General features: G+C 31.6%; 1 protein-coding gene across 3 annotated transcripts; it reads right to left on the reverse strand.

Moving 5' to 3' along the window:
- Positions 1-591: 591 nt before the first annotated feature.
- LOC148607625 (beta-1,4-mannosylglycolipid beta-1,3-N-acetylglucosaminyltransferase brn-like) lies at positions 592-27,265 on the reverse strand. Of its 3 annotated transcripts, none has more exons than XM_088545806.1 (3): positions 27,183-27,265; positions 10,522-10,580; positions 592-1,849 (listed from the first exon to the last, which is right to left on the reverse strand). In XM_088545806.1, the coding sequence occupies exons 2-3, from the start codon at positions 10,527-10,529 to the stop codon at positions 766-768; spliced, it is 1,092 nt and encodes a 363-aa protein (XP_088401932.1). In that variant the 5' UTR covers positions 10,530-10,580; positions 27,183-27,265; the 3' UTR covers positions 592-765. The 3 variants fall into 3 exon arrangements, with proteins under 3 accessions (XP_088401932.1, XP_088401931.1, XP_088401930.1); XM_088545805.1 differs by lacking the exon at positions 27,183-27,265 and adding an exon at positions 22,490-22,744; XM_088545804.1 differs by lacking the exon at positions 27,183-27,265 and adding an exon at positions 11,137-11,310.
- Between the last annotated feature and the right edge of the window lie 608 nt (positions 27,266-27,873).

Genomic DNA, 27,873 nt, shown 5'->3' on the forward strand with positions numbered 1-27,873 from the left:
GTCCCTCAATCTCGCCTTCGTTTTATTGTGGGTTGAAATCATAGGGGAAAAGTCCAAAATTTGCGATTTCTTCGGACATCGTGATCAATTACCTATTTACTTTTACTTTACAAACCGACTTCGTGACTTCACAGCTCAACCGATCATAGTGGTGCCCATGGGCGCGGGAAATTCAAATTCCCTAATTATAAATCGCAGTTTATTAGTTAAGAAAAGGAAATTATTTTGTTTCAATTTAATTTTCATGAACAGTTAAAAGATAAGTTTCGATATTTTTGACTATTACAATAACATAGTCTTCGCCTTTAAGTGGCTGTCTTTATAAAAAAAATCAGACAGGAAGTGATTTCTGCATGTCCAAAACCAACTAAATTCATTTTTATTTCTTATTCAGAATCTGTTGCAGACTACATAACCAGTCATAGTTCTTCAGATGAAATTTATAGAGGTTATACATGGAATTAGCACTAAGCAAGAGTTATCGTTCATAAATTGCTTTGAATTTGATTTTAGTGTAAGATGAATGTATGGTTTTCTTCAAAGATAGTTGAATGCAGAAAGACTATTGTAACATTAAATAAGACTTCTGAAGACCGCAAAAACATTGTTTATTCCATTGGTGTTTTGTAGACCATGCATAACCTGTACCGTAGACCGTGTCTTAAATTTATTAAACGGGTACTCAATTCAGTCACTTCTTCAACAACTCGACGACATTTGTTTAATATTTACTCTTGAATTAACCAAGGTAACCTCAATATTAACCTACTCTTTCAGATTGAAGTTTTCCTCAAAACAATTACTTTGTTTCTTATCACTTATGATCCGACCAATGGCGTTTCTTGAATTTAACAGAAGCCATCCTTCGTAAAGGTACTTTGTTGTATTATATAAATGAGACGATAGTATGTTTTTGACATCTAGCACTCTGTTCTCGGTATTTACAAATTTAGGTTCATGTATCAGTGAAATATTCAATTGAATGGCTACTAGAGATATGAAAACGTCATCCAACCAAATTCGTTTACTAAATGGAAACGCTAATCTCAGCTTTTTTACAACATTGATAGGAGCTAGAATCGATCCTCCAGAAAGGAATGGTGGCATAATGGTGTATGGATATTCCTCCTCTGAAATATACCATTTCAAGAATTTTCCATCCAATCTAACTGGTGATTTATTGCATTGTTTATAGCCATATAAAGCATTTTCGTCAAATCCTGCCTTTGCATGTGTAAATTGTAATAAATTAGGAATGTTCACAAAGTAATCGTCATCGACGAAAAACACCCATTTACTAAGAAAACATTTTGATTTTATCCAGTCATACGCCATGTGAGTTTTAAAAATATTGTTTTTATATATATCTTCGAAAGAACCTTGTATGATATCTTTGTACTCAATGAATTCATTTTTAACAATATCAATTTCTGTTTTTGAATATCCCAATAAAAATACAATTTGAACTTGTTTATTTTTACAACTTCCCCATGTCTTTCTGATCGTATGTCGTTGTTGAACATTTGCAGAATATGATTTAACCACAATAGTTAATAACGTCTCCATCGAGCATCTAAAGTCTCGTACAATACGAAATTTGTTGTATATGTTATTAATCGGTTTAGTGTTTGTTGATCCATGTTCGATAATTTCTCTTATAATATTTGACACATTACTAAAATGCCAGTGATGTGGAAATGGTCGGCACTCATTGGTGGTTTTATCATCTCTTGCCATGTAGGGAATTCCAAGCACCAGTAAAGCTAGGGATATGAATACTGCTGCACGCTTAATGAATCGCTTTAATTGAAGCATGTTATAACCCTTCTTACCAATATCATGCTTCAACCTAAGATAGAAATTCATAAAATTAGCAAAAAACATAATAGTTATTAGTTTAATTTAAGACGGTAGACCTAGGGTAAGGGACATAACTCTTGAAATCAGTGATATGTTTGCATCATATTCAATTTCACGAAAGGTTGTCAAGCTTATGAAACAGAGTGAAATCAGTCCATGTTACTTTGATGCTTACACAAGATTGATGTAAAGTGCTGAATACAAAGGATTCAATGATTTGTTAGAGTTGTGCCCCTTACACTAGGTCTACCTCCTTAAAAAACGTCTTTGACACGTCGTTTTACACAAATCAACCGGTCTATTCGAATATTTCATTGGGCATAAATGACTTGTTGTGCAACATTATAAGTATCAACATGTGACAATCTGGGTGTAAAATATCAATATCATTAACCACATAATTAAACAAAAATTACGTGTGATAGTAAAAAATCCTCGTATAAAACAACCTATTGTGGAAAATATAAAATCATTGAGTTTGACATGTACAATCTGCAAGCTTTTGCTATACTAGGCTGTGTACACGAAACAAAACAATGTACTTTAAGCAGGCTAAATATGATAAACAAAATATACGTGCATATAATTTTATCATGTATCCGATTGCATTTAGAGTATTAATACGCTGTTTAACGTCAGTATCAATTTTTTGTTTTAATAAGTGTAAAAACTGAGACTAATCAAGATATAATCATCAAACCGAATACACTTTATATGTTTATTCAGAACTGGTAACCATTTTTTGTACAACTCTTATATTATTTATTAACACTCCAGCTAAGAATCATGCAAAATGTGAAACATGGTTGGAAAACCCACATATTTTTATTTTTGATATTTTGTTTGAAACCACCAACAGACTGATTGCAATCTTACAAGATATCCTGTTATACCGAATTAGGATCATAACTTGTTTCGCACCTTTAACACAAACAAAATATTTGTCTGTTTATAGCTCACGTCTTTTAAATTATGAAGTGAAATAAATATCCAAGTATATATATATATATATCAGTAAAGGCATAAGTGTTATTCAAAACATAAATGTTTTCAACTTCATCTTCTTACAGGTTTAATCTGCCTCATATCAATCTTAAATTACTCATAATTATTTTTTTTATATTAGTATGTATTTATAATTTAATTTCACCTGTAACATGTTTTCTGATTTGATAAACATTTTGTTATGTGAATGTGACGTCATTTTCTTTGTTGATTCACTCGCTAAGTGTTGATACTTAAATAAAATTATAAGGAATGACTGTTATATATATATATATATATATATATATATATATATATATATTGGTCGATTTGAAATAAACACAGTGCCCTGGTGCACACAAATGTAATCGACCCTAAGATTGCTATAATATAGACTCAGGTCACCAGCGATGGATATGCACAATATATGAGTAAATTGCCGCTTATGATATAAAGTAAAAACCAAGAATGAAATTATCTAAATTAACTTATTTATTTTGTATTTGAAAGGTAATCTATGTAATTCAAAAGAAATATTTAAACATCGCTTTCAAAAAATAACGTCATATCCACTCAGCCAATCAAAAGACAGGAGACGTCATTGGTGACCCGGGGTTATATTTTATAGAAACTTGTGGAACGAAAATACTACCCGGGTTGCCAGGTTAACTTGAATGCAATCTATATGCAGGTTATTTAGTGTGCACCATGTTATTGATGTTATTTCTTCATAGACCGGAAAAATATAATAGTAATTCTCCTTAACTGTCATTCTAAGAGAAAATCAGGCAGTATTGTAAAATATTCATTTCTGCAGTATTCACAAACTCCAAAATTGTGATAGATTTTAAAAGTATGTGTGTTTTAAAGGATAAAAATACATGTCCTATTGTCTTCTCTTTATTTGTTATAATTTTCATACGGGGAGATTGAAATGCATAAAAATGAGCAAAAAATATCGAGCCAAAAATAACAAAATAGAATTTTAGGTTTGTGGTTGTTATTTCCACGAATTAGCAATGAAAATGTGAAAAATAATGCTAAAAATCTAGTATGAGTTGAATACATCTGAAACAGTAATTGACATGTTGCTATGGCAACGACGCGAATGACGTCATATCAGCTATGGTTCAATTAGTATCAACTTTACCCAGTATAAAAGTATAGAATGGATGCATTATTTTTTGGAAAATCTAATGATTTGGGTAAACCAACTTTTCCTCTCTATATGTGCCGATTGGCATGTTTGGGTTTTTTCGCCGGTTTAGAAATAAATGACTGTTGAAATAGCCCCGAATTTATGTTGCAATAAATATATTACAAATTATTTATCGAAATACTTGTTTGTAACGATCATCTCTGGTCATAAATGTCAGCAAATAATTTTAAAAAGCTATACCTAGTAATTTATTTATGTTATGCTGAGAAATTAAGATTAAACTCCATAAAAGATATGAAATAAACCGTTTCACTATTTGTACCCTTTCAGGTTACCCCTCTTCAATTGTGAGGTAAATAGTTCATTGCAAAATGGCAGCTCCCATTACATTAAGAAGTTTTGCCTTGTCCACCTGTTTCACGTTTAGAGAACAGGAAATAATTTGTACACGCAGGACAGACACTCTAAAGCAGTTAAGAAAGTGTAAATTATTCCCAGTCCATGTACATGTAATTATACCAGAAATCATATTCCTTCGTGTACTTTTTACGAAAGAGCCAATTTGTTTCCATCAAAGATGTTGTTGGTGTTAAGATCAGTCGTAAACATAGAAACTGCTTCGGAGGACAATGCAATATTGCTCTATAAAATTATTCTGCAACAACAGCACTGTCAGGAGGAGAAATCAGACCAACTTGTGCAACCAATGGCATATTGTACGAGTTGATACTGGTAAGTAAAATTACAAATACATGTATACTGTTTGGCAAATGTAATCTGTAACAGCATGAAGTAGAGTAAATTGAAATTTAAAAAAATGTATACCTTTTACAATTTTACATCATTTTCAATTTATTTTTTTTTCATACATTACAAAATTTGGTCAAATTTGAAGTTGTACATTTTTGTAAGTTGAAACTGTATCAGTCCCTAGCTATGAACATGTAGCCATTGAGATTACTCATTTATTATTTTTCTACATTTACTAGTTGTGGTCATTCAAATTACTAAAAATAGTAGCTTTGATTTTGCAGCTGTTCAGGGCACCATGCCCAATGGAGCCAGGTACGAAAGTCAATGAGATAATGTCCACTGGATATTATATTAGGTATCTGATTATATTGCTGGTGAGTACCATTATGGGGACTATATCCTCGATAAGTTACAGCTACAAAGTATAATATTAAAGCACAGACCCCATTACCACACAAGAGTAGTAGTACTTGGAGAGCAAGGCTCTGTCTGAAATTGGTGCCTGTGTATTCAAGGCATTTTGAAATTGATAACTAACTTTTTCATATTCACCTGTCACTTGAAAAATGTCCATTCCTATCTAGTTTTGTTTATCGTGATTTATTACCCTCCTTTTTTCATGCATTTTAGGAAGAGAATGTTTGACCCTACCTGACAGTAGTAACAGCCTAAGGGTAGGCATAAACTGCCACAATCGTGTAAGCATGAGGAGTTGTTTGTTTATATGTACAAATGTAGGTCATGAAAAATATGTCATTGGCACCTTTGTTCTCAATTGCACTTTCACATAATTTCTTCAGTAGTTTAGTATTTCCCAAAGCGAACCTGTACTAAAATGAAGTGATATTAAATGACAAATATCCTATTCCAGAAAACATACAAATGTATCACCTAGATTGGTTCCAAGTGAGAATTATTTAATAATTTTTTTCTTTTTTTGGTTCTAATTATACAATATGATTGTAATTAACTATTATGAAAAATGTGTCAATAAAATAAGAAGACATTTAAATAAAAAATAGCATCTGATATAACTTTTGATTGCCTTGTTTTTCATCACACAATGTAGTAGAAGTTGTATTTCACTGAATGTTCACTTAATGTATTAATAGTAAACATGCATATCAATGTGATGCAGGTAAGTGTACAAAAGAGTAATCAAGGGAACCAAGGTTATAGCGGTAATCAAAAGAATGTAATCCAGGGACAAAGACCAGACATGGAAAACAGACATACACAACAAAGAACATAAAGTAACTAAAAGCATACATACAAATTAACAAAAGTAAATGAGCAACTCGGACTCCACTAAAAATGGGAGTATGGACCAGGTGCACCGGTAGGGTAAGCGTCCTCTGTTTTTCTAGAAACACCCGCCGAGTTGCTGATAAAAAGTCAAGTTCGGGATAGACAAACGAGGGAAGGAAAAACACAGAATAAATGGCCTGTATTGTACTGAAAACCCTGGGCATTTGTGTCCAAGACCGCTTTATCAATACAACATGGATTAAAACAGTATTTTCTATATTATATACTTAATAGCAGTATTCATTAAAAGAGCGATGGTTTTTTTTTGTGTGGTTGCTTACAAGTGAAATTATTTGCATAGATTATTATTAGGTCTCTACATTTCAGGTTTTAAAAGAACCATGTGAAATGCAGCTACATGTATGAAGTGCACATCTCAAGAGAAATGTATTATTGAAAATGGAGGTTTAGTTGCTCAAAACCTAGCTGTGGAAAGTCATTCAGAAAGTAGTTTCCTCTTAATAAACACAATATTGATGGCCGGAATTTTTTCACCATATTGCAACTAGCCCTACAGATGTTGCAATGTACATATGTAGTTTTTGGCAAGTATCGTTTGCAGACTCAAAAACCTATAACCAGTCAAATGTATTAGACAATCAATCTAATGAGAGTAGTTACAATCCACAGAAAACAAAAAAAAACAACTGGATGGGCCCTTATCAGTCAAAGATGTTAAACAGTGTTTGATATACATGAACACTTATTTGAGGAAAGAGGAACCTCTGGTAGTTAGCAAATTCTGTGAAATTATTTATTACAATATATCAATATTGTTCTTAGTGTGGAAGACTTACATTTTGCCCAAATGATTGGATTTTTGTGCAGAACGTGAAGAATCTCCTATTGCCCTTTGAAGATGATGGAGACTTCCAGTCAAGTAAAAAAAACAGAGTGGAATTGTCTATGAAATCCAAGAAAATGCAGAATCGAGTGAGATCGTGAACTAGCATACTACATTGTATATTATGTATTAAAATATATAAACTGTGAATTTATACGAGTGGATTGATAGGAAATTAAAATCAAAATGAAAACAGTTTTAAATATTGATATGTGTGCAAACTTGCAAAACCAGCTTAAAAATGGAAATTTAGAATGTAAAATTATTAAATTTACAAATTTATTGAAATTCTGTATTGACTTCTGCCTGGTTCTATCATATAATGACAGTTAATGGTTTTAATAAATATCATTGTCCCTGTATGTGTATTACGCAGCTTTTAATGAGGTACGGTAAGGGACAAAATTGTTACAAGTCATTGCAACATATCGCTCATTTCAAGAGTTATGTCCCTTACCTTAGGTCTACCTTCTTAAGTAGAAATCAAGAAGCAAAAGGTTTTAGGATACGGAATTTAATCGTAAGATTCAATTTAATAATTAAAAGTTCTGTTTCAATCGGAATATACAATAACTTTTCATCATTTTAATCGTAACTAAGTTATCTAAACTTATACTAATATCCCATAGGTAAATGTCAAAAAGACGTTATCGATATGAAAGTAATGTGTAAGTCAGGTATTAACTTTATCAGGGATATTGATTGAATTTTTCATAACCATAAGTTTAATAATCTATTAAGACATAATTGAGCTTTTTGGAACCCATTTTTGGTTGTTTTTTTAAACATCTTTGTGAGTGCTTACTCTTAAATCACAAATGAAAAAATACAATCATATATGGACGAAATGTATATTTTTTTTTAAGTTACAAAAACGGAAAAAAAAATTTGTGGGCATTGCATTGCAACCAATTAAATATCATCTTTTCAGTCTGACTAAAGAATTCTGTATATATTCAAATGTTTTGCTTCAATGGTGTATTTTAGGCTTTTCAGCCATAAAAAGGATTTTGTTGGAAACAGTTTTGTACACGTTTTTATTGGCTAGCCTTATCCTTATGTGGTTCTTTAACATCAAATAATTAAGACGTACAACAGATGTATGGCAATAAGTGGTTTTATGTTTTAACTAAACCCAATTGTCGTTTTGACGATACGGAAACATCGCCTCTAAACTTTACAAATATGTGAATTTTTTTTTTAATTGGTAAAATGTTGTACACAGGAAGTATATTTGTTTCTTGCATGTAAAAAAAAATAAAATAAATTTTCTATGTAATCTACCAATATATGGTTGCCTTTTCCATGATGATTTATTTGATTCAATTTATTAATTAAAGTTAAAGTTCTGTTTAATCAAAATAAACAATAATTTCTCATCATTTTTTTCTAAACTTATTTATTTAAACGTACAGTAATAAACCAAAAGTAAATGTAAAAAGAGGTAGTAATGTGTATTTCAAGTATTAACTTTATCAGGGATATTGATTGAAATTTTCATAACAATAAGTTTATGAAACTTCCACTTTGAATCCATTTACTATCGAAACGGAAAAGTAATTCAGAGTCCAGTTGTTTAATAGATTTATCCTCGGGACGGACAAAAGTAATCCACTGGACTAATCTAGTACAATCTAACCTATAAATTATCCATAGGGTAAATATTTATCCAGCGGATAAAGTTTTGAACAACTTAGCCCTGGTTGCTTATCTGTAACCTCGTGACTCGTTCAGTCTTGTTGAAAGAGTAATCAAAGGAACCAAGATTCTAGCGGAAATCAAAAGAATGTAATCCATGGACAAAGACCAGTCATGGAAAACAGACAAACACAACAAAGAACATAAAGTATCTAAAATAATCTATACAAAGTAACAAAAGTAAATGAGCAACTTGGGCTCCACTAATAACTGGAGGATGGACCAGGTGCACCGGTAGGGTAAGCGTCCTCTTGAAAGCAGAGGATTATGTGTATTCATTCTTTTTAACTTTTCAATTGGTCATTTCTACCATATGATACCTTTTTATCGAATATACTTGGAAAAGATTTGTGGAATAAGAAAATAAGCAAATGTAAAGAATTAAAATAATTTTAACACAAACAATTAAATCGTTATAATACGTTCCCAACGATCATTTTATTTACCAGGAGTAGAAGAGAAACAGATACGGAGAAAGACTAAATATCTTTTAAAACGTGTTTTGAATCTTATTCTAGTTGATACAATTAAAGTTTGGATGTAAAACCGCCAATTTATTTGCCATATTACCGTCTCGGTAGTCTCGTAGAAACGTGATCGCCTTGTATACAGGGGTTGAAGGTTCGTTTTTCAAAATCATAAGCTTTAAAATTAGTAATCATTGATCCTCTACCGAAAAGGCGCGATATGTGAGAGATATTGAGTGACGACTGGCTGCTTTGAGGTCAGATTCATGTGTCTGAGTGGATTGCATGTCATTTTGCAGACTTTTGCGTTTGTGTGCTAGCACAAGTACACGGCAATGGTTGTCGAGAGACCAAATCTTGGTCCTTGAATGCACAAAATTACAAGCTCAGAGATTCACTCTAGACGCTTATGCCAGCCCTATCAGAAAATAAAAGAACTTTGTTGGGACAATGTGAATTATTGTACACGACGTTATCCGATTGTCAAATGTCATTTGACTTGAATAACGTCAACGATTTTCTAAAGGCTTGTCTGCAGCAGTTAGTAAAAGAGGAAACGAACGACTGCCGCTACTTGGAGCCTGACAAAATAAATCTGTTAGTTTCCCTAAAACCAATTGATCGATCAAAACAAAAAAAACATACAGAGAAAAAAATAATAATTTTAGGTAATATTTAACCACAGGGTATATAAATTTCTTCTCTACTATAACAACCAATATTTTAGTCAAGTGTACTCGAGTAATTTATTCATGTCAATCGGCGCAATGGGAGTGCTTATAATGTCAAGTGATGCATGAAATTAATTATTTAAACTAAAAACAAGCACATAAAAGTCACAAATAAGGCAGTGTACGTTTTTTAAATCTTATAAGACTATGAAACTGTTCTTAAAATTCAACTCAAACATGTACTTAATTTTGATATAACTTCAAATTAACATAAAAAGGAAGTGTTAAAGTATCGCGTTGCCTTGATTAGTAGATATTAATAGAAGAAAGCAATACCTTTTATAGTAGAACTTATGATTAACACTTGAGAGTCTGATATGTTAAGCTTGATATAAATAAAATCGATATATTTAAAGTCATTTTTTACACAAGCCATATTATGAATGCCAAATTCTTTGATTACTTTTTGGAAAAATACAAAGCAATTTAAAGATTTTATCATCACATAGATTAACACAGAAATGAGAATAAATTATTCCCAATCGAATAGTTTCATTTCACAAAACATGTATTTTATGTCTCTGAAATTTGTCATTTTAAAAGGTTGAAGGATATTTACAAGGGTTGGCGTGTCCATTCAAATCTAAGTAGAACGATGTTGAAAGCGAATACCTAAACAGAATAAAGCTTAAGTAAAACAAAAAACGAATACAACCAAACATCAACAAACTGAACATATATCTTCTTTATATTATATAGCATAAATCATATATTTACCAAAACATATCTGTATATTTACTTCGGTAGGGTAAGCCTCGAAGGTTTCCTTTTGTTGCCTGAAGAAAATTAAAAGAATAAATCAATGTGATAGTTCGACTTTCCAAATCTTGATTTTTTTTTATTGTTGTTTACGTTATTCTCATTATGAGTCAACTGTATGGTCAGATGGAATAGGAACTGTTAATCAAACGCAAAATCAAACGCTCTATCACTTTTATTACTTTAAAAAAAAACGAAAAAATGCATATTAATTTTTGACCCGTTAAAACAAACATGTAAGTGAAAGTTCGCGGCTTGTTTTATAAATACATAACATTGTGACTTCATATTGGGATGGTAGCAATGTGTATGAAAATGTGGTTCTAGCTGTAAATATGTCATAAATTAGAGAAACACATTTCCAAACAACCGAACAAGTTCGTGTCACGAAATGTAATTGTGAAATAAATTTTCGGTATAGCATCCACATACATACGATCACTTGCTTCTCAATTTTAGAATAACGATGCTAGGAGTTGTTACATAGACTCTACATGTATCCGTAGAATATCAATTATTTCTGTAACTATAACAAATAAAGTAATAAAATTATTAAGTGGCCTGTTTTCTTACCGTTGAAACTAGTTTTTAAATTTTCGTTTCAAAATATCCATCCTTCAAACTTTAGATTCATAAATGATTCGAATGACTTTGTTAGGTACTTGTGTAATGAATATAACATATATGCCCACATAAGAACTAGGACGTAAATACGATATATTGGTTGATATCTGCAGGAATTCGTAGAAAATTGAATAATTTATTACGACATAATGGACTATTGTGGAAACCCATTCCAGATGTTTATAAAAAACAACTTTGTGATGTAAGTGTCAACTAATGACTCACACCAAAACAAAAATACAATTAATAAGTGACAAGAGCTATATTTTCTTGTTTTTATATGTTACAAGAATAGGAAAAAACTTTTCGTGGTAGTTGCATTGCAACCAATTAAATATCATTATCTTTTCAATCTGACTAAAGAATCCTGTTTATTTTAAATGCATTGCGTGAAGGGTGTAGTTTAGCCTTTTCATCAAAGAAAATGGTCTTGCGGGAAACCTTTTGTATCAATGTTTTTATTGGCAAGCCTTATTCTTATACGAATCTTTAACATCAAACACATAAAATGTATAACGGATGTACGTTAATAAGTGGTTTCATCCTTTAACTAAATCCAATTGTCGTTTTCCGATACGGAAATATCTACACTAAACTTAAGAATAAATCATCATTTTGTTTATGTAGGTAAAATATTGTGCACAGGGAAGTCATGATATATTTGTTCCTTACATGCAGTATGTCAAAAATATCCAACCTACTAATAAAATTAAACTAATAGAAAAAAAAAGATTTCTATGTAACCTTTAAATCTAAGGTTGCCTTAAGGATTCTTAACGGGTAAGAAACGATATGACTTATATAAAAACCGTCGTTCCTTGTGAATAATTGATACGTTAATCACTGTGAAGTCAATACATTTTGAAACTTGTGATCTTTTTACTCATTTTACTCTATTTTAACATGTGTAATTTGCATAAGAGAATAAAGCATGAATTACAAAAAAAAATATTAATGTCATTCATGTCATACAAGCATGTTAAGTGTCAGTCTCTGTGAGAAACATGGTATAAAAAGTCACCACTTTGAAAGTGTAATTTGACTATTTGCGCCAACAGGATCAAGAAAATTGAAATGGATTTTCCATATCATTTTGGTAAATTGAGTTGTAATTTCATTAAAATGCAATGAAAATAAACATTTCAAGGTCAGATAACGTTATCAAAAATCTCATTTTTCTATCATTCTACTTAACAATTTCTGAACAAATCCACTGATACATAGATCAAACAGGGGCCTTTTCACATAGAAAAATCATGATTTAGTAAAATTATATTGTCAGATCGGTCGGGTTTTGACATATATGTTTCGGATTATTTCCCACTTTACCCGATTCTTACAAACACGTACACTTGATATATATTTGGTCTGTTGGATTTGTTCGGTTTACAACAGATGTTATATTTAAACAGAAGTTCGGTTTAGACAGGAGTTCGGTTTAGACAGGTGTTATATATTTAGGCAAGAGTTCGGTTTTACAGTCCCTGTATGGGATAAACTTTCCACTTGCCCCATACCCAATTGCCCCATCCCCCTTTCCACATTGCCCCATACCCTATTCTCCATAGCCCCATACCCTATTCCCCATTGCCTCATGCCCCATTCCTCATAGCCCCATCCTCCAATGCCCCATAACCTTATTCCCTATAGGAGAGTTCTTCGTGATGTCATCACTTACCTGTGATTTGGTTTTGGTTGGCAAAAATCCATTGAGTGGCATGGGACATCAACTTTAAATTATCATAACTTTTTCAGTTTCAAAGATAATTGAAAAATTCTTTTGGTTCCCAACAATGCAAATAATATTCTTTTTATCCATGGAATGTTAAATAAATATCCGGTTATTAGACTATACGCACATACGATTTTAATAATAATTGTATACAAAAATTATTTTTTACATATAAATATCACTACAAATTTATTTTTCAAGTAAAAGAGTTATAAATTCACATACATAATATGATTTATTTTAACTAAATGAAACATTTTACAGAACCAAAATTGGATATATAATAACAAAGTTATAAAGTTTTGAAAATAAATTGGGACTCTAATCATGAAATTGTCAATTGTTTATTTAGTTGTTTATTTGCCAACAAGTTTGACACCTAATGATATGCAAATTAGTGAATATGACATCACTAATGAGATTGGCGAACTCTCCTTTAGCCCCATTCCTCATTGCTCCATTCCCCATTGCATCGACTTATATCCCGTTGTCAAATGCCTTTCCTCATTCCGAAAAGAAACACTTAAGTAAATGTTTTATCAAACACATATAATTGATTAGGATGCAAAAAGATTTGTACAAGTAATATTGATTTTAGAATCTCGCCGGTGAGTTCGAGAATTACCGAAATCACGCGATATTTGCATTGTTTACATGTATTATCGACACTCCGAGCTGCATGAGAAATAATCATGCACAATATTCTTAAAACTATAGATATATGTATAAATTGTGAATGAATTTGATTTCTAAACTTGTTTTTAAAAATGTTAAAATTGTCAAGATAAGGTTCTTGTTGATTGTTGTTATACATATATTTCAAACCAAATTCTTGAACATGAGATACTTTTCCAAATTAAATGAGTGCCAACACTTAAAATTACCAAAATGGTCTTAACTAATTGTTTAAAATATTAAAATTGCTAAAATAAGCATTATATATGGGTTGTGATACATTTATTTCAATCAATTTCTCAAAAATGACATATTTCTGCAAATTGTAAGGGTGTGAACAATTTTAATTACAATAGTGGTCCAAAATTATTGTTAAAAATATTAAAACGGGCACTGGTGGTTGTGACACTCATATTTCAGTAAAAAAAATCTTCAAAATGATATATTTTTGCAAAGTGTATGTATGCGAACACTTTTAATATACCTATTAGTCTAAAATTAATGTAACAAATGATAAAATTGTCTATATCATTATTATGTTGATGGCTGTAATACATATTTTTCAGACCAAATTCTTGAAAATGATATGTTTTTTGCAAATTGAATGAATGCGAACACTTAAAATATCCTTAATGGTCTTAAATTATTGTTTAAAATGTTAAAATAGCCGCCCAAAAGGTATTTTGTGTGATGCTTTGACACATCAATTTCAGTCAACTTTCCCAAAAATATCATATTTCTGCAGATTTAATTTCTGAAATGGTCCAAAATTATTGTTAAAAATATTAAAACGGGCAATGTTTGTATCCGGTTGGTGGGTGCGACACTAATATTTCAGTCAAAAATCTTCAAAAAGACATATTTTGCAAAGTGTATGTGTGGGAACTATTTGAATATACCTGTTAGTCAATATAGATTGTAAAAATGTTAACCTTGTCTATATCATCATTATGTTGATGGCTATGATACATATATTTCAGACCAAATTTCTTGCAAATGAGAGCGAACAGTTTTAACTTCAATAATGATCTAAACTTCTTGTATAAAATATTAAAAACGGCAATATTGTTATCCTTTTCGAGGTTGCGACGAGCGACATATTTATTATATTTCTTAATGGTCTTGTTATCATTGCTTAATGTGTTTAATTTGTCAATATTAAAATCATACGAGTGTCTCCGGCACAAAATTATTTCAGTAAAAATTTTGAAAAAAATTTACGTTTAGAAATCATATGAGCGCTAACATTTTCAATCAATAACAAATGTACTTCCGGTTATCATTTAAAAAAAAAGTCAATGAATAGTGAATTGCGACACCTGTAATAACTAAAAATTACTCTAAAACAATCTTGTTTAAATTTTTTTTAATTGCTGTCATAGAATTGTGATATGTACGTTGCTTGCGAAAAAAGGCAGAACAATTTGTTTGATTGACTAATCAAAATTATTCCCTCGCCCCATTCCCGATTGCCCCATTCCCAATACCCCACCCCCTATTCCCCATTGCTCCACCCCCATTTCCCATTGGCCCATTCCCCATGCCCCATTGTCCCATACCCCATAAAATGGGAAGATTATCCAATACAGGTACTGTACCAAGTTCACTATCGCTTGAAACTGATGTGACTTTCAAACTGTCTGGTCTAGATGGTTATGTTTGATTATTAGGGGTCCAGTTTGTACATAACATTCAAAAACCACATTGTATTTGTTTTCCTATTTTACGCTTTTTCAATATAGTTGTTTTACATAAGAACAGCTGATATAACTTGAAATAAGTTGTTGTGGCTTTTCACATAATATCTTATCCAACAGCCTGTCTTAATTAGTAAGTAAATTTTTGTTGTTATAAATCGACACAGTGATTTGGCAAAACAATTTTTTTTATATATTTTTTTAAAACTAAACCTCAGCTTGGAATGTCTTTAGATGGAGGACTGAAGTGACTCATTTGATTGCCATTTCATAATTACAAATCAGATCATCTGGGCCAATATCAGAAAATATCGTTCTTTAAAAAAAGACATATAGATTGTACACAATTGGATTTTTATTAACAAGTCTTGACCAAAGAGTAATCAATGGAACCAAGATTCTAGCTGAAATCAAAAGAATGTCATTCAGGGACAAAAACCATAAAAGGAAAACAGAAAATCACAACAAAGAACATAAAGTAACTAAAATAATACATACAAAGTAACAAATGTAAGTGAGCAACTCAGACTCCTCTCAAAACTGAAACAGCTGCACCGGTAGTGTAAGCGTCCTCTGTTTTTTTCTAGAAACACCCTCCGAGTTGCTCATAAAAAGTCAGGTCCGGGTAGATCAAATAAGAAAGGAAAACTGTGACGCTTTGAATAGCAATTTTTGGATTTAAACCAACATCTAATGAATATCTCCCCTAGGTTTCAACAGATCAGATAATTTGGTGTTGAGTTTTTATGTGCAAACTAAAAGTAAATACATCTAATGCTATAATTTATTAATATTCTAAAGAGTTTGGTTCTTATACAAGTTACTCCTTACACTACGTGCACAACATACTGAAATTTGTAATAATTATACGAGTGGTACTTTTGTATTCAGTTAGCTTACGCTTAGGCTTGACCAATAATTTATATGAATTTGAAAAGAGAATTCAATCATTTACGTGCAGATTATCCTCTTTTTAATGTTAACTCATCTCTGTTACTGTACCCAAAAAGCTAACCCGAGAGGTACACTAGATAATACAAATGACTTGTTTCCATACGAAATACCACCTACTCAGATAGAAACATAGATTCAGAAGGTTACTACAGACATTGTGAAGTCAGCCTCATATCTTGACCTACACTTAGAAATTTATGGAAAACTATTGACCAAACTTTACGACAAACGTGATGACTTTTCATTCAGAATTGTCAACTTTCCATTCATCTGTGGCAACATCCCTTCAGCACCTGCGTATGGAGTGTTCATATCACAACTCATACGTTATGCCACAGCTTACTGAAACTACGCAGACATTATTGTATCGCACTAGAACTCTAACAAATAGGCTTCTCAAACAGGTTTATGTTGCTACAAGATTGAAGTTATCACTACAGAAGTTTTATGGTTGTCATCATGAACTCGTGGATCGTTATGGTGTACCCATCTGCACCATGAAAACTGATTTATTCATTGGGTCATAGTTTTCTTTTCCTCGTTTGTCTCCCCGTGCAGGTCCGGGTGTTAAAAGAATAGGCCTGCAGCAGAGCTAAGCTTGTCGTAAAAGGCGACTAAATAGTGCTCAGAACCCTAACCAGGGGCTAGGGCGCTCTGCTCACAGAGCAACTGTGCCCCAGGTGGTGGAATGGGGTACCTCTGGCGTGTTACATGCTGGGGTTGTCAGGCTATAATACGGAAAATCGTGTGGGAAAAGATGCCACGTTCTTCGCACATTAAAGAACCCTACTGTGGTATTCTCCCGGAGTAGGAACCATAGGGCTCCGCCACAGGAGGCTAAATTGCCTGACCCTACCCACCTTTCCCTATTTCCAGTGGCAATCAAAATCTGTCGACCCTACTGTCCTTGTGTCCCATCCCTTTTTTATTTCATCATCATTCCATGTTCATTTTATCATCAATTTCATATTCATCGTCTGAATATAGCTGAAATATTGCTGCTCAGACGTTAAACCCCAACAAACAAACAAACAAACATTTCCTCGTTTGTCTATCCTGGACTTGACTATTTATGAGCAACTCGGCTGGTGTTGTTAGAAAAGCAGAGGACACCTACCCTACCGTTGCACCTGGTCCATGCTTCTAGTTTTTAGTGGAGTCCGAGTTGCTCATTTATTTGTTATTTTGTATGTATGATTTTAGTTACTTTATGTTCTTTGTTGTGTATGTCTGTTTTCCATGTCTGGTTTTTGTCCCTGAATTACATTCTTTTGATTACCGCTATAACCTTGGTTCCCTTGATTACTCTTTGATTAAAGTATCCTTAAATCTTTCAATCTCATTTTCAAAATATTAGAAATTAAAATTTGGCATCTTAGATCAGTTAAACTCCTTCTCCAAACTAAACATTAACGCGGTCAATTCAAATATTTCGACTATATTGTTAGTCGTTTATCATTACGCATTTAAATTCGAGATTAATTTGATTTTGTACATGGAATGCCGCTTATCTTCTGAAAACGTGTGTATGTATGTTTTATTTGATAATATTTGTGTACTGTATATCAGACTAAAGTGCATGCCTGATTACTTTGACATAGCATTATGTTACTTTTGCTTGTTTTCTTTTATTGCTTGTCAAACGATTCAAATTTCAACAAATAACTTTTTATCAAATAATATTTCTACTATTTCCATCTTTTTTTCTTTTAGAACTTTCTTATACTACATTTTTGCATTATCAAATTTGCTTATTTCATGAGACGCATTTTGATATAAATAATCAGCTGCACAATAAAGTTCATATAATTGTTAAGACTTGTTTGAGTGTTACGTAAGACCAAGTCAAAACTAGCAGTTCGGCGTTGTGTTGGATGCCTGTAATAGTTAGAAACGTTTCATGTCGATGCAAACAATTTTGGAACGGCAGGTTTTTTCTGATTTTTATATCATATTCATGGATATGGATTGCAAGTTCTTATGTTAGATGTATCAGTGTTTAAGCATGGACAGATTGGACAGATCTTTTAGCTTTATTTAAAGAAACCTCATAATCTGTTGGTAGAAGGGGTGACAAAAATACAAAAATACTGTCGTGACAGTACAAGGCTTATATCTTAATGAAAACGATCAATGCAAGACGCATGTGTCGTTTATTTGGAACATAAAAGTGTAACACTTTAAATGCCTTTATGATATGTTATAACAAACTTACCAACTGAAAACGTCTAGACTGTAGTCAAAATAAAAAGTCAAAAGGAAAGTCCTTATTACAAATGCCAATATCAGGATAAAAACCGGAAAGTTGGAAACCCCCACAATAGTCCTGACTTGGAACAGGCATTTCCAAAATTGGTTATACGAGGTTTTATAGCGCGCTTAATCTCCTGCTTCACTTACGGTTTATTGTTTCGCGTATATTTCAATCAAAACGGGCAGAATGAAATTGCCATCAGTCGAATACCATTTCATACTACTTATTTGTTTTGTGCTGAATTGTTTAGTCTGCGAATTTCCAAAGCTCCGAAAAGCGTCTGACGTTCAAAATTGTCTCTAGACGCTGCAGCCAGCCATCTCAGAAAATGCAACAATCATGCAAAAGTAAAAGTGAATGATTCTACTCGACGTTATACGATTGTCAAACGACGTTTGATTTGAATAAGGTTTGATAAATTCGAAGGACGTTTCTGCTGCAGTTAGTAAGGATGGAAACGGACGGACGACTGCCGATGCATGAAGCCTGGACTTTTCCCTGTCAGTTTCTGTGTTCCCGTGTTGGATAAAATATTTCAATGGATGAAGCTTTTTTCTCTAAAATACAAGGAACTTTTCACATGGAACTGCGTTTCTTTTCCTGTTGAATATATTACTATAAGTTTTATTTTTTTTACTTTGTTATAGATGGTAAAATGATTATAAACAAACTTGACTAAATTTCTTTGTCAGTGGTTAGACTTCACCATTCAATTTCCCATAACAGTCAGTATAAGCGATAAGTAAAAATCCATTGTCTGTACCTTTAATGTACTCTGTATACTTGTCGTGTATGGTTTAATTTGATATCATTCTGCGGTGATTTTAAAGGTCAGGGTTAACAAATTACGTGAGATTAATTACCTTTTATTTGCATAGCAACATGGTATCTTACGAGTTTCGTTTTCTTACAGTTTAATTAACAATTTAATTTTTGGTTCGTTAAAATGAAAAAAAAAATTCTATTGAATATGTGATTTTATTTATGCATTTTTAACATCTACGAACAATATATGTCATAAACACAGCAGAAGTCATTTTCTCTACTTTGCTTCAACGAATGCTTTTTTTCTAAAAGCATTAGATAGACTACTAACCAAATCATTCAGACGACTACATATAAGCATTTTTAAATATTTCCTCTTCTTTGAATTTTTATAAGGATTTTTCAACTAAAAGAATTTAAAAAGAAATACATTCGCCTGCTACTTACGAAAAATAAAGTTGATCAATGTATGATGAACTACATGAGAGGACCAAAACAATTTAAGACATTGATTGAATTGGTCTTCAGAATTGGAATAAATCACGATTATATAAACCAAATAATAGTTTAATTCATTATGTTCACAATGATAACATGGTAAATGTCAGATAAACAAACGGGCAATTTAGTTGCAACTAATTGAAATTGTTGGATTTGCATTTATCAAAATGTAATACATTAGTTTATATTAAATGCGCTATCTGTTCTTACTTTTCGTCAAAACCGATTAATCCAACCACGTTTACATTTTAGTCAATTTAAATAATAGACGTTTCCAATGGTGTTCATACAAGATAAAGTACTATTCTTAAGTAAACAAGATACAGATACAACACCCTTCACAGACTTAAGATACTCTCATTTCCATACAACACTTTATACCATGCATTAGGTCTCTGATCATCATTTATTTTGTGCTTCTTACCAATTTGCTACATTGATTATAATGTTTACTAGCAACTTTCAAAGGTTTTTTTTAATATTTGGGTTATTTCCCAATGGTGTCTTAAATCATAGTGGTACTGTTACAAACTGTTGACGACTTTTTCATGATATATACTGTATCATTTATCATTTCTTAAATTAACTTTCGGTGAAAAAAATATTCGTTCAATTTTCTGCTATAACCGTTAGCAATACCGTTCAAAATTTTTGTTAAGAACATAATGAATATTGGGATTAAACTGTAACTTCATTAGAATAGCAATTAACCAGCGGTGTTTATCATCAAGTCAAATACATTTAGGTTGTTTGACCTTTTGTTCTTGTTTCATTATTCTACACATAGAGAATTGGAAATACAAAATATGTCTGGAAACAACGACATTTCAATACAGTGAAACAAATCAGTATTTCAAGGGCTGGGCTTTCAATAAATAAAAAAAAACATAAATTTACCGGATTCTAACTTTGGCTGGGCCTTGAAAAAACATATTTAAGTTGCGGCGATATGGACATTAAGCTTTACCCTGAACATTTGAAAAATAATTAGTTTTATAAAACTTAATAAGGCTAGATATTCTATACTTCGACAAGAAACAAACGACACAAAGGTTTATCTAGCTTAGTTGGACCCAAATCCGGACCTTACCTATAATCAATACACACACAAAAACACGCAATCAATTCAAATTCAAACAAGGTCTGCCTCGTTTGTAAAATTAGGAAACATATCATATCAAAATTAGGCCTTAACATTATTACGTCAAATACGAAGCAAACAAAGTTCATTCGCTATGATGACTTTTCATGTGTAAAGAACTGACAAGTGGCTATTTGAAGTTTTAAAAAAGTACTCAATGGAGCCATGATTCAAGTGGAAATTGAAAGAATGTAATTTCCAGGGACAAAGAACCGACAGTCAAAACAGACACACACACCAAAGAACATTAATTATCCATAATAATACGTACAAAGCAAAAACAAGTAAATGAGCAACCCGGACTCTGCTAAAAACTGGCAACAAGAATCAGGTGTACCGGTAGGGTGAGCGTCCTTTGCTTTTCTAGAAACAAGCGCCGAAGTGCTCGTAAAAAGTCAAGTTCATGGAAAACGATAGAGGAAAGGAAAACTATGACATGTTGAATAAATCGATTATCGTGGTGCAGAAGGATACACCAAATTATCCTGTCGGATCAGTGGGTTTTTTGACATTCATGTTTCTGATATTCCCATTTTGCCTGATTCTTACAAAAACTTACACTTGATATATATTTTGTCTGTAAAATTTGTTCTGTTTAGACAGGAGTTTGGTTTAGATAGGTGTTATATTTAGACAGAAGTTCCGTTTAGACCGGTGTTATATTTACACAAGAGTTCGGTTTAGACAGGTGTCATATTTAGACAAGAGTTTGATTTAACCAAGTTCACTATCCGTTGACACTGCTATGACTTTACAAACTGTCTAGTCTAGACAGTATTGTTTTGGATTTTTAGGGGTCCGGTTTGTACACAACTTATACAGAGTAGTGGCAATTTTACTAAGACTTAAAACACCACATTATTTTTGTATTCTGAATCTACGCAGCTTTTTCAATATAGTTGTTGTACATAAGAACAGCTGATAAACTTTTTTTAATGTTGTGGCTTTACAAATGATAGTTCATCTAACAGCCTGTTTGAATTAGTAAATAATTGTTTGTCGTTCTAAATTGACATATTGATTTGGCAAATGCAATATCTTTTATTTTTAATACTCAACACAGTTTGGAATGGTAACAGTATTTCATAACAGAAAACTAATCGTTTTTAATAGACCTTCTGTGCCAAAATCAGAAAATATATTTTCTTAAAAATACAAATTGTTTGCACACCATGCGAATATGTATATGGTAAGTAAGAAAACTTAGTTGGCTTACTAGTAACAAGTCTCGACCAAAAATAGCAATTTGTAGATTTAATCAAATATCTAATGAATATCTCTCTCGCAAGTTCTCAATAGATCAGGTAATTTGGTATTGAGTTTTTATCAGATTTATGTTTAAAATAAAAAAAAAAAAAACATACATCTTATATGATAATTTATTTATCTTCCAAGGAGATTGGTTCTTATATAGGTAACTTTTTGATACACCATGTGTACAGCATACCGAAATTGTACTATCTATATAAGTGGTATTATTGTATTCAATTATCTTAAGATAAAGCTTGACTTACACTTTATATGTATTTAGAAAGAGAATTCAATCATTTGCGTACAGATAGTCCTCTTTAATGTTCACTTACCTGTGTTACTGTTTTTGTATTACAAAAGCTAATCCAAGAGGTACACTAGTTAAAATCAATGACTTGTTTCCATGCGAAATACCACCTCAGATTATAGTGGTACTTCACATATAGCAAGGAGGTTTGTTTAAGGTATCCTAAAATCATCACTCGCGAAAAGCCAATACCTTTTTTTTCAAAATTTTAGAAATTAATTTGGTATATTAAGCATTTGACCTATATATATATATGAGATAAACTCTCTCACTAGCCATAGTATTTTGGTATAAGCTTATATTTAATCAATACTATTCGTTTATCAACAGGTATTCAAAATTATCTTCTGTAAACGTGTGTATGTATGTTTTATTTGCTAATAGTATTTGTGTAATGTAAAACAGACTAGGGACTGAAGTGTTGTGTGCGTGCCTGATCATTTTGACATCGCATTATAATTTCTTTTGCTTGTTTTGTATTATTGGTTTTTAAATGCTTCAAGGGTTTGGGCCGTAAGGGTAAAATTTGACCTTAAAATCAGTCTGCCAGAAGAAATTTTAATGATATATCTCCCAGTTCTTAGTGAAGTCCGAGTTGCTTATTTGCTTTTGTTACTTTGTATGTATGATTTTAGTTGCTTTATGTTCTTTGTTGTGTATGTCTGTTTTCCATGTCTGGTCTTTGTCCCTGAATTACATTCTTTTGACTACCGCTATAACCTTGGTTCCCTTGTTTACTCTCTCCAACTCTTTAATATCTTTTTTGGTTAATTCGGTTGATTATCTCTCAAAATATGAACATATACGCTCATATATGGCCTTTAAACTTGGCTGAAATCGGAAAAAAATATTAAAAAGGCTGGAAAACACCAGAATTTGTGTAGTTCTTACTCTTACAAATGGTCGCATGCGTGTTCATTATCATGCTTCATATATTTTGTGTGTAATTGACGGTTATAACATATACGTCATACATCTCGTCAAAACCAGTTTGTATTCAGTGTTTTCGACCATTTACTACAATACTACTACTACCTACTAATCGGCGTTAATAAAAAAAAAACAATCAAAATACACAAATTATGAGGCCAAAAAGAGTCCTTACCTTACTTACTATCAAATAATATTTCTATTGGTTTCACTCTTCTCTATAACTTTCTAATACTACTGTTTGCATTATTCAATTTGCTTAATTAAAGAAAAGCATTTTGATATTGCTCAGCAACACAATTAAATTCATATAACTGTTAGTATTTGTTTGAGAGTTATGTGGACACGAAAGATCAAGACAAATCTCGCAGTTATGCTTTGGATTTGACGCCTGTATAAGCTTAAGTTAATAACGTTTCGTGTCGATGGCACATTTTTTGCTCGGCATGTAGTTCTGCTCTTTACATCATATTCATGGATTGAGGTCCTTATGTTAGATGGATCACTGTTAAAGCATGAAGAGATCTTTAAGCGTTATTTAAGAAATATTATATTTTTGTAGACAGGGTGACCAAAACACAAAAAAATGTGACATAACAAGGCTTATGTCAAGCTGACCGAAAGTTAAATACTTAATATCTTGATAGATTTCCTTTTAATCATTTAAATGAATAACTCATACCACATGCAAGAGCTTTTCATTGCTGCGCAGAATTTTTATTCCACTAGGCTTCTTATAGTTTTGCTTCTGGGTCTAGGTTATGTTGCTACAAGAAATTTATGACCTCGTGGATCTTATATATACGATATATCCGTGTGCACATGTCTGATAACTTATACTTTGCATTATTGTTTTATTGCTTTTCAGACGATTCAAACTTTCTATTGAAAAATATTTATTTTGTTTACTGCATTTTACATCATATTCATGGATATGGATTGAAGTCCTTATGTTAGAGGGATGACCGTTTTAACAAGGAGAGATCTTTTAGCTTTCTGAAAGACATCACCTCATTATGACCAAAACACGAAAATGCTGACGTAACAAGGTATCACGGGCTTAAGTCAAGCTGACCGCAAGTAAGATACTTTATATTAAAATTGAATTTAAGTCATTTATGGATTTAGATATACTTTCCTTTGGTCAACAGCTGAAATACTAGAACTAAGTACTGAGTATAAGTAGCCTTAAAATGGACAAATTTCAAACCATTCATGACTTCAACTTCGTATCAGTGCTACAAAATTTCAAACAGAGACGATCATGTATAAGGATTCATGACTAAAACAAATTGATTCGACCCATATATTTTTAAATATCAGCGACCAAGTGTTTAACATCTACGAACTGAAAGCGCTTTTACAAAAAATACCCTGAATTGAATTGTGCCTGCTGTAATGCTTTATTTTTTTTCTTATTTAAATGAACATCTCAATAAAGATCCAGAACAAAATCAAAAAGAAAATAAAATTGATAATTTTCCATTTTTATTCCCAAAGCAAAGTAAATCATTCATTATTCTATGTTAAACGTTCAAACGCGAAAGTAACAATGAGACCATAGTGTAGAGTTTAAGCAATAGCATTAATATTTTTAGTCATTTGATGCAATTTATAATAATTTTTAATTAATAATCTAACACTTTCGTTGTTCTTAACCCAAATGGAAGATTGATGGTTGTCGATCAGCTCAAACAGTACATTAAAAAGTTAATCGAACTAAATTTTAATAAGAAGAGTTTAAAATTGAGATATTAATCGATCACGAATACTTTGTCATTATTTAAGAATAAAAAAAAATATTCAATAAATGTTACGAACAGATTAATAACCACTCATATTGAAAACAGTGCTTGAAATTATAACATTTCTTCCTTTTTTTCTCTTGTCATTTATATAGCATAAGTGGTGGGTGATTCGTTCTGTTGTTGTACAATTCCGTATTCTTTGGTGCTCACAAGTTCGCTCACAATTCCACCTATTTATAGTTTTGTGTTCAGAGGTTGTTAACACAACGGCATTATTCATACCAAGTTACTTAATTTAAAGGGTATGTAACTTCTTAAACGTTGACATTCACAATAAGACTTATGTTTTCAATTTGCAATTTGTTTTTTTTTTTTCAAAAAAAAACGTCCATTTTTAAAATTTTAAATATTTTGTAAGTAAATTGATATAATAAAATTGTACAAATATTTGCTTGAAATCATCATGCAGAAATCACGATTCTGCGATAGCAATACCTGAGTGCATCCAACGAAGAACAAAAATCAATTCTTAATCAAGTAACTTTCAAAATGAGTTTTTATAATAAAATTCTATTACCAAACGAAGTGCAATAAACAAAATATGCAAATGGAAAATTTATGTTATTTTTCAATGGACAAAATTTTTATCATAGCAAATTCTTATAAATTAATTTGAAAACATATTTTTATCTTTAAACATGAGAAAAGTAGCTCTGAATTAAACTGAATAAGGGCATGTCAATATTTGTTTATCCATTGAGATATAACAGAAAATTTTAACCAATCAGATAACAGTATTTATCTCAAATTAATTTTATTTTAAATTAAATGACATTCACCTTCTTCGTAAATGTGTTGTACATGGTTTAGTTAGATATAATTTTGTGATATTTTATAGGTCAAGGTGAAAAAAAGTACGAGGTCATCGCCTTGAAAAATGATATTCTGTCTGATTTTATAATTTAAATACAATGTATATTTTGCAGTTTCATCAGAATTAGGGCACAAATAATTTACACTACAAAAAAATGTATACAAAGTATGCATGACATATCCCAGACGTTTGAAATGTGAGATCGATAGACATTTAAAAGACATTTTCTTTCTCGGTCTGGCTATCTTACTCAAAGTAAGCATTCAAATTTTATTTATTCACTCCTGTATATTCAAGTCGCAACTGAAATGGGAGGTTTTAGCGCAACCTAGATTTTACCCACAATGTCGTATGAAATGCCTGTACCAAGTCAGGACCATTGCGGTACCAGCTGTTCCAGTGGTGTAATACATGTAACTATTAAAATCCTTTTTTTCAGATTTGTTTTTGACATGTCTTGATTATTGATATAATTTGTGGTTGGTAATTTTGTTTGTTTCCCTTATTTAGAAACAACATATTCAAAGCGAATGCAATCGCTTGTATTATGTTTCCTGTGGTAAACAAATACGTTATGATAATAAATAGTAAGTATCAACTTCTAGTACTTGGGCTGAGATACCCACAACCCCCCTTTTCCACTCTTTAACCAAAATATGATTTTCAGGTACCCTTATTCTTCCCATTTATGAATGATTGTGTAGCCAAAAAATATACTGAATCTCATTTTTAAATTTTCTTGCGACATTCCTTCTTTTGCACATGGTAAAATTTCTGATAGATTTTGCTGCCTATCCGGATAGCTTTTATATTTTGAGTACTTCTTGTATACAATTAATATTTGCATTTAGATCATTTTATGTATTTCATTGTAATGCTGCTGACGAAAGGTTACTTCCTGAAACACGTGTATAGAATAAAGCGATTTTCAATATTAATATGAGTGGTATATTTGTATTAATTACTTATTGTCTGCTTTTCACAACTATAGGAAATTAACTTGAACAGTAAGTAAGGTTAAATAGTTTATAGTAGTTATGGTGAATTTAAATGATAGCAGTACATTTCAAGCTTTTTTATCATCCATTTCATGTTCATTGTCTGAATATAGCTGAAATATTGCTGCTCGGACTTTAAACCCCAACAAACAAACAAACAAACCTTACCCTAGGTCTACCTCCTTAAGTGTCCAATACGAGTATTCCACCTTAACGAAATCATATTTTCAGCCGAAAAAAGATCTGATATGACGAATTAATATGATGTCACTTCGAGATATCCAAAATCAGTAAATGTCAAAAATTAAAGTACTTACAATATTCAATTCGTCAGCGGGCATTCAATTTTAATTTTAAGTTTCTATTGAAATGTATCATAAATTCCCGAAAACCGTCCTTGAAAATTGAAACGTGTTGGGTTTTTTTAAATGACAACCCAACAAAATTGAATTAATTGATTATGGCTCATACAAATGCAAATAATCTGTTAATGTACGCTGCATTCCACTGTTTCCAAACGTTCTATAGACCACGTTTATTGATTTTTAAACGATACAACGAATTTAAGTTTTGCTAAAGCAATAATTTTCATGTTAAACGCTTCTTAATTCATTCAAATATTTATGAAATAAAAAATTCAGTATCAAATATATTGGAATAACCTAAATTAAAAATATCGACCATGTGTTGGCTTCAATTTGAACATAAAAAGAACAATTATAGAAAATTATTTTTCATACGAAACCAAGCAGGCGATATAACAACTTTTTTCCTCGGTTTAGACAGGTGTTATATTTTGACAGGAGTTCTGTTTAGACAGGTGTTATCTTTAGACAGGGGTTCGGTTTAGACAGGTATT

The sequence above is a fragment of the Perna viridis genome, chromosome 9 (assembly GCF_037379345.1).
Source record: "Perna viridis isolate PV_CMFRI_1.1 ecotype Kerala chromosome 9, ASM3737934v1, whole genome shotgun sequence".
In the NCBI taxonomy this organism is placed as follows: Eukaryota; Metazoa; Mollusca; class Bivalvia; order Mytilida; family Mytilidae; genus Perna; species Perna viridis.